A 10,980-nucleotide genomic window follows, 5' to 3' on the forward strand; every position below is an offset into this window, starting at 1 on the left:
AACTACATCATGCTTTGAATCAGGTAAATAATTTCATGTTGGTATAATGTTTGCAGTAAACTAAGAATAAATTGTTTAATAGTGCATTACCAACACAATATCAATATCATTGTAAACAACTGTAATTGAGATACGACTGGCCGCTAGCCGCTGCTGTTGCCACCTTCAGAAAATGGCTGTCTTGAGTGAAGGCTTCTTAATTTCTGATTGGTCCGTTTTGTAGGGGCACGTAGAGCCGCCGGCGACTGGTTTTTCAGCAGAAAGCAACTCGGAAACCCTCTCCCATGACGCAAACCGGTGCCGTGACAGTGACGTGACGGAACGTTTGATGACTGTGTGAATGAAGCCTTAGGCGATGACAGTGCTAACCTTCTCACAGGCTATGGACAATGGTCCGCAACAACACTTCAAGCAAACACGTCCCACTGTGTGTTCTGTGTACTACGTGGACAAACACAAGTGGTGCAGGCAAGGGCAACATCACCTCCCCACTTTCATATTGCACCAAGCGCTCAATAACTTGAGCATTCGCCATCGACATCGCCACCATTTACCGTCAATTAACACAAACACTACAGAGAGCTTCGCTTACACCGATTCCCACAGTGCGTGGTATCTACATTATTTTTTAATTATTTTTTATTTTTTGCGTTTTTCCTGGGATTGTGATCCCCAGACTCAAGGCCACGTTTCAATGGGGTTGAATGCTAATGCACTTGTCTAGCTACCAAGCTTTGGGTTCATTTTAGGAGAACTCCAGGTGGTTGAAATTAAACCAGGGCCTTTCAACAAGGAACATGTAAGAGTTCCGAAACATGAATTCCTAGCTTTTTGCCCCCTCCCCCACTTTGACTTGGCTAGTGACCGAAGTTGACACATTTTATGTGCCATTACACTTGTAAACAAGGTACCAGGCACCACTGCTTGGGTTTCATATATATCCCAGAACTCAAGGTTTATAGACACCTGGTGTGTCCCCGAGGTTGTTGCATACGTAGAACCACGCGGCCTTGGTTGCTCCCCACAGAAATCGGAGCTCCTTCTATACAGGCCTACGTGGGGAGGTCGACGCCCAGACCCTCATCCCCCCTAGATACAACTCCACGTGCATCAGCAACTCATACCTACAGTGCCTAGCATCCATATCCTTGGCTTACGCATCCAACAAAACGGCAGAAACACGGAGATGCTCAAGCAATTAGATAGTCATGTACACCAAACAACTCGCCTCATAGCACGCATCGCAAATCGACATCACGGCATGAAAGAAAACAACCTCATTCGTCTGGTAACCACCTACGCCCTTAGCAGGATCACCTACGTCGCCCCGTACCTTCACCTCAATGCGACTGACAAGCTCAAACTCAACACCATGATTAAGAGGGCCTATAAGCAAGCCCTACAGCTTCCAATTTCCACATCTAACGAGAAACTGGATGCCCTCGGCCTTCACAATACCATAGACGAGCTTATTGAAGCTCAGCGTATAAGCCAATATGAACGACTCGCCAACTCCACCACGGGCAGACACATTCTGCGCACCCTAGGCATAACCTACACCACCCAATTCGGACCAAAAGTACCCGTCCCTCCAAACATTCGCGCTCAGTTAGTTATATCGCCCATACCTCGTAATATGCACCCAGAACACAATCAGGAGCGACGTGCAGACAGAGCTAAACATCTACAAAAGCGCTACGACCACGCCGCAGATGTAGCCTACGTGGACACCGCGGAATACCCCCACCAGAACGCCATGGCGGTCGCCGTAGTCGCGGGCTCGCAGTACCACCTCGCCGCGGCCGTATCAATACTCGCCACTCAACCCGAAGAAGGAGAGGAAACGGCCATCGCCTTGGCTTATGCCTCTACCAATGCACACTACATCATCAGCGATTCAAAAACGGCCATTCGCAACTATACAAGAGGACTCATAGCACCCCAAGCACAGAAAATACTTTCCGACACTCCCGCCTCAAGGCAACGCCGCGTACAGATCATCTGGGCCCCTGGTCATTCGGGTCTGGCTGGAAACGAAGCCGCCCACGATGCCGCCCGAGCTCTCGCACACCAGGCGCATCATCCGTCTCCTGCATCTTCCAGTCCTGATGAGCCCTTAGTTCTGCACCGCGGACACGCGCGCGACCGCATGGTCACATTCAGAGAAATCCTCCTCCACTACTGCAGAGAGCGATTACGCTACCCACCAGCACACAAAACACTGAATAAATCACAATCCACCACTTGGCGACTACTTCAGACGCGAACTTTCCCAAACCCCGTGCTATACCACCGAATTTACCCCGATGCATACTCCCCACTCTGCAAAGCCTGCGAGGCCCGCGCTGACCTCGATCACATCATCTGGGCATGCCCGAAAGCTACACCCACCAACACTCACCGCACTAACACTACACACATCATAACTACGGCCGAGCAGTGGGAGACTTTGCTGCTCAGCTTGGGGAACTCAGGTAGGACACGGTGTGTCCTCAGGCACATGGGTAAATCTCACTCATGCAAGCCACCAGGCTGTGATGTAAGGCAGGTGTCCTTTGGGCTACCAGCCTAGTATCGAGGATCAGGAACAAGCATCTCTTTCTTTCAAAAAGAGCTCTTAGGCACATGGTGTTTCCAAGTTTGACTGCAACATTATTGGCATGCAAGCCGTCAAACTGACAGACAATGAACTTTATTCAGGTCCTGAGGTGCGACTCCGAGACCCCCTTACGGGGGAGGAGCCACCGCGGGCCCTCTGGACAGCCCGAAGCAGTGCAAGAAAAAAAAAAATAGAAGCGCTTGAACACGACACTGCATTTGTGCATTGGCCCCGTTCTTGTCGTCTTAGGATTAGTTGTTTATTCACAATGTATTGACAACAAGCCTAGATTTCAAGAATGATTTAGTGTGACTGTTCGACAGTCTAGGCACTTACAAGGTGACGTTTCCCTTCCTTCTGTTCACCAGGGCAAGGTGATGGCCTCGGTTTTCTATGAGGTGAGCACACGGACGTCGTGTAGCTTTGCCGCTGCCATGCAACGGCTCGGAGGCTCGGTCATCCACATGGACCAGGCCACATCGTCGACGCAGAAGGGCGAGACTCTTGAAGGTAACGTATGGCTATCTTGAGCCAGCCTTGGCACTTCAGGAAAATGATGACATTCTTCTAGTATCATAGTGTCTCTGTACTGACTTGCTCAAATGAGAGAGCCGGGTGTATACTATTCCAGCCAAATCGTTTGCTGATGTCCTTTCAGATTTGGCATTGTGCAGTGGGTTCAGTTTAAAGCCACGTTTGTAAGCAATACTTGCCTGTGTTGTTCACAGTTAAGCCGTAGTGTGCATCTTAGCGGTGGCACTAAAAAAAATTGAGATTTTACTGCAAACGAATGGTGGTGCCATCTGTCACTGCTTCAGTGAAAGGTAACAGATGACACCTCTGTGTCTTTGCAGAAAACTTGACGTGCATTCGTGCGCCTTTTTTGCCGTGTCGCACCTGCTTTTGCTGAAAGCATCATATGCACACCGGCCACATAAACTTACCTTTGCCTAACATGTTGGACTGTTTGTGCCCGAACGTGTGCATGATTGCCCTGGTAGCATCTAATGTTAGGTACTCTCAAGATTGGCTAAGTGGCTATGGCGTTGTGCTTTCCAGCACGTTGGGACCTCGTTTGATTCCCAAGCACGGCAGCCACATTTCATTGGGGGTGGAATTCAGAAACACTCACGTACTGTGCTTTGGGTGCAGGACCACAATCAATCTAAATTAATGCATAGCCTTACACATGTAGGCATTCGGCATACACATTTAGGCATACATTAACACATTTACTGAGACGTGAATCACGGGTAAATCACTATAGTCATGCCCCCTGTGCAGGGCTTTCCTGCAGCGCTCAAGCAGTAGGGATCAATGGAAAGGACAGATTTTTGTTGCTTCTGATATGTTGTATCACTGTGCCATCTCTTTCTACTTTCGGGAAGTTTCAAAGGAGCACAACTTCCTGGTGACTCACCAGTGGGTTACGATGCACAGGAATCGAGACTTAAAAAGTGCTGCCGCAGTGAGCATGTTAAGTGTCTTAATATGTATTTGAGAACCTGCTTTCTCTCGGAGTGCATTATGAGGTCTATGCAGTTAGTATTCATTGGCACTTATTTTTGTGCCACTGACTACTCGCTATAACATAGTGGCAGTGATGCTAAGTGCTTAAGTTTGTGTGTAATAAAGAATTTTTAGGGGCGAAGCTCCTTATAGCGGCACCCGTTCGTCCCCGTCGTCGTAGTAGTAGTGTGTAACCAGTAGTGTGTAACCAGTCTGAGAAAAATGAGAAAAAAAATTCCTAAGTTGTGTCCGTAGCGCGGAATCGAACCAGGGACCCCTCGCTTCCGAGCGCGCGGCGTTAGCCCACTACGCCACGAAGCTGACATGGACACACGCACCACGATGGCAATAAATACCCAACATTAACGAAAGGCCGCGTTTCTAACGCGTTTGTGCTAGTGCATTACGGCCCGTGTAAGAAGCTGGTGTAAGACGCTGTGGCCTCTGCGCCTTACCTTCAACGCGTTTCGAACGCGCTGCCCAAAGCGGTGGCAAGTCAAGTTCAAGTCGAGGAGCGTTTATGAATAGGGGGGGTATACTCTCTCAGCAGTCATGTGATGGCGTCGGCAAACGCGGTGCACGTTCCGGCATGTGTAAATGGCTGCGTAAGACGCTGTGGCCGCTCCCCCTTACTAGAGAGTACTGCACGTTTCTAACGCGTTTGTGCTAGCGTCCCCTTAAGCGGGAGATCCAATGATTCCCTCCGGAGCTTCGCCCACTCATCATCATTCACCTCGTGGATATGCTGTGATTTTTTTTGTTTGGCAGGTTGTTATGGGACCCAATAGTAGTACAAATCGAAATGCATGTTGCCTGAGTTATGACATCAGTGTACTGTTGACAGATTTTTAGGACATGCCCAATAATTCGGACGCCTTTCGTGGCACTGCCATGTACGTACTCCCATTGCACCAATGTATAAGGGTGTCTAAAATTTGGGACACTGAAATCGTTCGCCGTATGATTTTCCTGACTTTTCGGTGACCACCGGTCCGAAACACCATTAATCGAAGCCACCTCTGCCATCGCTTTTATTATCCCTCATCCTCAAACCAGCGCTCTTGCATGCCAATATGCTGGTAGCCGTCACTGCAATGCTAGGCCTAGCTGCTTTGACGTTCGCTACCAAGCCGCCTACTGGTTGGTGCCGTATTTTTCATTAAAATAATTTGCTGCCGTTAGTAATGGCACCTTTGTTGTCCTCGCCGATGGCTTCGAAGCGTGGAGTGCAGGGCGAAGGTCAAGTGTTGTCTAATGCCGGTTCCCAAAAGTCTGCTTTGCCACAATACAGATGTGTCAACATCAAGCATATGCAGTGTATTGTAGTGAAGCATACCAAGAATGGAAAGGGGCCGCTGTCATGGGATGCAGTATGTACTATTCCTTAATTATACCTGGATGTATCAAACATGGATATATCGAATTATTGCTTATATCGAACAGTTGTAACATCACCTTGGAAATACCATCTAAACGTAGAGCACTGCTCTATGCTTATACTGAATACTGTGCCCCTGCAAGTGCACTTCTCCTAATGCGCCCAAAATTGCTTCTCACGTACTCGGAAATATTCATGCCAACAAAACGCAATTGTTTTGGCAAATACTGTCACATAAGACAATGAGTCTGAATGGCAGGAGTAAAAATTGCCAAGGTGTGTCTCTCAAAATATCAGTGGCTCGTGCAGGAAGGGTTGTGTTTGCACTCCATAATGATGCATTTGCTTTAGTAAGCTTACCTGCAACACCGCCAATAATGTGGTAAGTTCTGCTGATAGGGAAAAGAATTGCCATGCATTGAAATGTACTAGCTGCGGCTGTTTGTTATTGGAAAGAGGATTGCCACTTTGCTTTAAGAGTTGCAAAAGTCTTTCTGGTCTGATACGCATGTCCCACAAGGAAGCGTGGATGGCACTCTATTTGTTCTCTGAGCGGCTTTTGTGCATTCGACGTAGCCTTGGAGTAACAAATCAGTAAATTCCCAATTATTACCATCTCGGTAGTCTGTCTGAGATGTGCGGAGCTTTCAGATAAGCTTCAGATAGGCATATTTTATATTTCATATTATCGCTACATTGTTTCGCAATCTCCTTCGAGTTAAATATATTTGTGGTCGACTGTACATGTGTGCATCCATTGTCTCCTGTCGCAGTACAAGCGCCAATGCGCTTAATAAGTAGGGGTGTGCGAATATTCAATACTTGCAAGTAACGAATCGAATGGTGTCCTATTCAAATGAAGAGTCACTATTCGTAAATGCAAATATTTTTCGAATATTTCAAAGCATCAACTGAATCCAATTAAACATAAAATTGGAGCAATAGTATGTTAAATGTTCACCTCCGTGGACATAGTATAGACATAAAACATAACTTGCGTGATAGAGCAGGCTAGGTCGCTTAGATAGCCATACCTTACAGGATATACAGCGATCATTCACACTCTCTGAAGAGTCATGTGCATGTGAAGAAACTACTTGTTTGCTCCTAATGCGCCATTTGTGCTTTTAATAAATAACACTTCATACCGTTCTATTTAATGACAGAAACTTGCTGACTTTAAAAAATACTACGATGTGAACATAATTTTATATTAGTTGTGACAATGGCTGTTCATTATTCACAAACTATTAGATTCGATTCACTTTTGGCACTTTTGAATACGGATTTTATTTGGTCTCAAAATCACTATTCGCACTCCTACTAATCTACGCAGGCAGGCTTTCAAAGCCATTTTGAACGTGCCCGTGGCAATTTGAGCCCCTGGGGCAGTGAAAAAGCATGCATTAATTTTTTCGGGCATTGTCATGGCTCCTAGAAATCCGAAAAATCGGACATTGACTGTACTTGGTCAAATCTCTTCGACCCCCCTCAACCCTTTCCACAGTAATGCCCAACTGGACAATGCAGATTTTTGCAAAAATTGGCAGTTTCAACTGTCAGTGATAGCAAAGTTTAGCATTTCACTTTAACTTTTTCGGACTGAGTTCTAACTATACACGGGTGCGACTATACGCAGATGCGACATATGTGGGTGCTCCAATATTTCTGGCACCCATAAAAACTTTGACAGCCATGTAGGGCCTGTAATGGCATTGCACAGGTGCCACTGCGTTTCCCGTAAAGAGTGACACCAGTTAAATTTTTTTACATTATTTTCAGATTGTGGGCACTGATATTTATTTGCATTTTTTAATAGCCAGTAGATTTAAGACGAAAGGCATGCGCTGTGAAAGAAATGTTTCCTCACTTTTACTTGCGCACTGCAGCCCTAAAAAATTCTGAGCTATAATTTAGTCAAGAACATAGACCTTGTTTGAGCAACTTTGGCAGTTGATTAGCATAGCATCTACCTAGCATGTAAGAACTAACTAGTAACTAGTAACCTAACTAGTAAGAACAACGCATACTTATACATAAATATATACAAAACAACACGGCAACGGTGAAAATTTGCCTGGGGTGTCCATGTAATTGCTATTGCAATAAATGTGTTAAACCTCTGAACTGTACTTTTTCAAAGCATTAAGGTGCTGTAGAGCCGCAGCTTGTGCCAGCCAATTGTACAAATGGGTTGATCGTAATTTACGCCTAATGTCCCTCCATATTGGAGCTTCATTTGCTCAGTCTCAAGAGTAAGATGCCATCTCACAGCTTTCACTTTCATGCTACATTGAAACAAAGCATTAGGGAAAAGTGCTTTAAATGGAATTTTTCACATCCAGTTCCTGAAACGGCCCCGATTTTTAGGCTGAACTATCATCGGGATCAGCCCACATTTTTGTTTGGATAACTAGATCAACAAAAACAAAAATTTACATTAAAAAAATTTACATTAAAAATTTACATTAACAAGAATCATCTGAAAAACCTAAGTCATGCTGCTTTGCTGTCATGGATGTGTCATTGATGTGTGTTTGGTGGTTAATTTTTCTCTGAAATATGGTGTTGGTGCTCTCGGTATTGTACACCGCCTAACTATTTGTTTATGCAGCAAGTTCATGGCCTTGCTCTCGTTATGAATAATACATTTGTCTTATCACTGCGATTCTCTTCTGCAGATAGCATCACCATCATGTCCAATTACAGTGACGTGGTTGTGCTGAGGCATCCACAGCCTGGAGCTGTTATGGTGAGATTTTTATGCTTCCCTTGTGGCTCTTGCATCACGGCGCATAATATTTTATTTACCTTGTTCATTGCGCAAATTGTTAAGGCAGGCATATCTCAATTTTTAGGTTACCTTTCTACAGTCAACATCCAATTTTTCGGACCCCCTAGGGACTGCATACATGCCAAATCTCCCGGATAATCCGGAAGGCTTTTGGTTGTACAGTTGGCAGGAAAATCTCCCGGAAATTGCAGTTGTGCCCCGTTTCTATCCTCGTCCAGCACTTTGTCTGGCCACATTGGCAAAAAAATCCAATCACATCCAATCCATTGTTCATCACGCATAGCATTTAAGGAATTGGTAGGGAAAGCGTACATGGGTTATTTCGTTAACCACAGCGCCGCTCTTTACTTTTACGCTGACGGGGTTGTTGGGTGCCCTAGTTACTCTATTCTCATTCAACTAATGAGCGAATGCCACATTCTGTAACTAGCAACACTAGATAGACTCTTCATCGTTCTCCTCGGCATCAACTGCTCTAGCGTTGCGTAGGCCTACTGTCAGTCGTGGCTTTAAGCAAGGAGCGCGAGTGCAAAATGAATCTTCAAGTATTTTTAAAGCAGTACTCAACCAAACTGGTAGCTGGGTGTTTTGTTGATACCACAGAGCAATGCAGAGTGTGCACGGCAATTTAGCATCGTGAAAAAGACGAGCACACAGTACCACTCGTCCATGCGTGATGAGACACTGGGCAAAATTATACAATTCAAGATTATACATTCAGAAAATCTCCTGAATTTGGTTTCTCCGAACTTAAACTTGGCAAGTATGGGACTGCGAAAACGTCCGTGAAATCGGAATGTCCGAAAAAAAAAACTAATGCATGCCTTCAACTTCCTCAAGGGCTCAAATCACCACAGCCACGTTTAAAATAGCTTCAATGGTCTGCTGGTACACTTATTAGGCATCTGGGTGCTCGTACTGTGGCAGCAGACGGCAGGTGCTCGAGTGTATAATTAAGGAATACATTATATGTCCCAGAACAGTCACCGCTTTGCAATCTTGGTAATGCGTCACAGCAATACATTGCTGTATTGTGACGAAGCTAGCTTTTGGAAACTGGAATTATGAACTGCTTCAGACCCTTGCCATGCTTTCCGCACTTCGACACCATAGGTGAAGAGCTCGAGATCCTTTGAATGAAAAACACGGCAGCAGGAAGCTTGATAGCAAATATGAAAGCCGCTAGGCCTAATGACACCACAGTGCTACAGCTGCCAACAGATAGGCATGCTAGAGCACTGTTTCAAGGCTGCGAGATAATTAAAATGGCGGGGGTGGTGCTTTCAATTAATTCCATTTCGGACCTGTGGTCATGGCAAAAAGTTTAAAAAATCGAATGCCTAAGGATTGCAGCGTTCAATATTGCACACGTCCTTATACATTGGCGAGCATGTACGTTCGGCCTTGTTGGTATTACATACCTAAGAACAGTTAAGCACTGTGGATGACAAGGATGCAAAAGAAACAAACACAAGCACTAACTTAACAAATGCTTTGAAGAGTGTGTGTGTGTTTGTGTGTATACATAAGGGTTCAGTGGAAACCTGCTAGGTGGAGAGAAGCAAGACTTGGCTTGTCTTGGCTTTGTAGCAACTGCTACGATTGGGTGGATGACTCATTTTCCCTTTAATTGTGTGTATACATTAGAACCCCTCTAATATGTTTTCCATAGGACTGCAAAAAAAATGTGATACCCGAGAAACATACTGCACGAACATGCTGTTAAAATCATGTGAATGTGCTGTTAAATATTAAAACAAGGACACTGTGCACAGCTAAGCCTGCAAAAGACTTAGTCGCCGTCTGTTAATGCAGACTCAACGAGGACTGCCTAATAGTCTAAAATATCGAATTGGACAGAGGAAGAGCGACTTATTCCGCAAGTGGCCGAAAAACGTGTCTTATTCTCAGATCGTCACTTTTGGGGATACCTTATCTTTTGCAAGATTTCGCATTACTAGCGCTAGATGCATCGGCCTCTACGAGTTATGCTTTTCTTGGCACAGTGTCAAGCATGCCGTCTTATCACAGTGCCAGGATCGCTGTCACCCATCAATGCATCCAGCGCTGCAAAACTGATTGTGGTAACTTCGAAAGTGATTGTCCGAGAATATGGCCCAAGTTCGTCATCGTGTTAGCTGCACGCGCATAAGCTTGCCTGTTACCTGGTCAGTCCGTATTTCAACCACTGTCAAGCTTTCTCTACAGATAGATGAAAGTGCAGTGACTGCATGCACCGAATCTTCATCCCCTGGCAGCATAACTGAAGTCGACCGAGTTCCGATAGCCGAATGATTGGGGTTTCTTACAACAGTCATTATCTGGCACTTCCCTCACATAATCATCGCCTTCGAAGGTGGAGTTAACGCCACTTAAAACTGCTTGAAGAAATTGCCCAGGATTGTGTCACTGTTTAACACGCAGATCAAAAGCACTAGACACCCGCAGAACTCCTACAAAAAATGCAGATGATGTAGCCTTTTAACACATGGCTTGTCTTGTCTTGACTTGTCCTGCAGTTTGGGTGCGTCCAGCAACTACTGGATCGGCTAGGCCTCGCTAGTTTCGGTTTCGAGGAGAAGCCGGCGACCATGCCGACTACGCATTAAAACCAACATATAGCCATTTTTTAACAGCGGAGCTGTTTAAGATCGTGGTTGATCCCTACGGAGCAATGGTGTTCGCAGTTTCGAGCAAAGT

General features: G+C 45.4%; 1 protein-coding gene across 1 annotated transcript in view; it reads left to right on the top strand.

Annotated features, from left to right (window-relative positions):
• Positions 1-10,980, top strand: part of LOC119466399 (CAD protein-like) — a 127,622-nt gene that overhangs the window by 101,971 nt on the left and 14,671 nt on the right. The window contains exons 38-39 of the mRNA XM_049656788.1: positions 2,968-3,109; positions 8,168-8,238. Coding sequence (XP_049512745.1) covers positions 2,968-3,109; positions 8,168-8,238 — 213 coding nt within the window. The remainder of the gene's footprint in view (positions 1-2,967; positions 3,110-8,167; positions 8,239-10,980) is intronic.

The sequence above is a fragment of the Dermacentor silvarum genome, chromosome 10 (assembly GCF_013339745.2).
Source record: "Dermacentor silvarum isolate Dsil-2018 chromosome 10, BIME_Dsil_1.4, whole genome shotgun sequence".
Taxonomy (NCBI): domain Eukaryota; kingdom Metazoa; phylum Arthropoda; class Arachnida; order Ixodida; family Ixodidae; genus Dermacentor; species Dermacentor silvarum.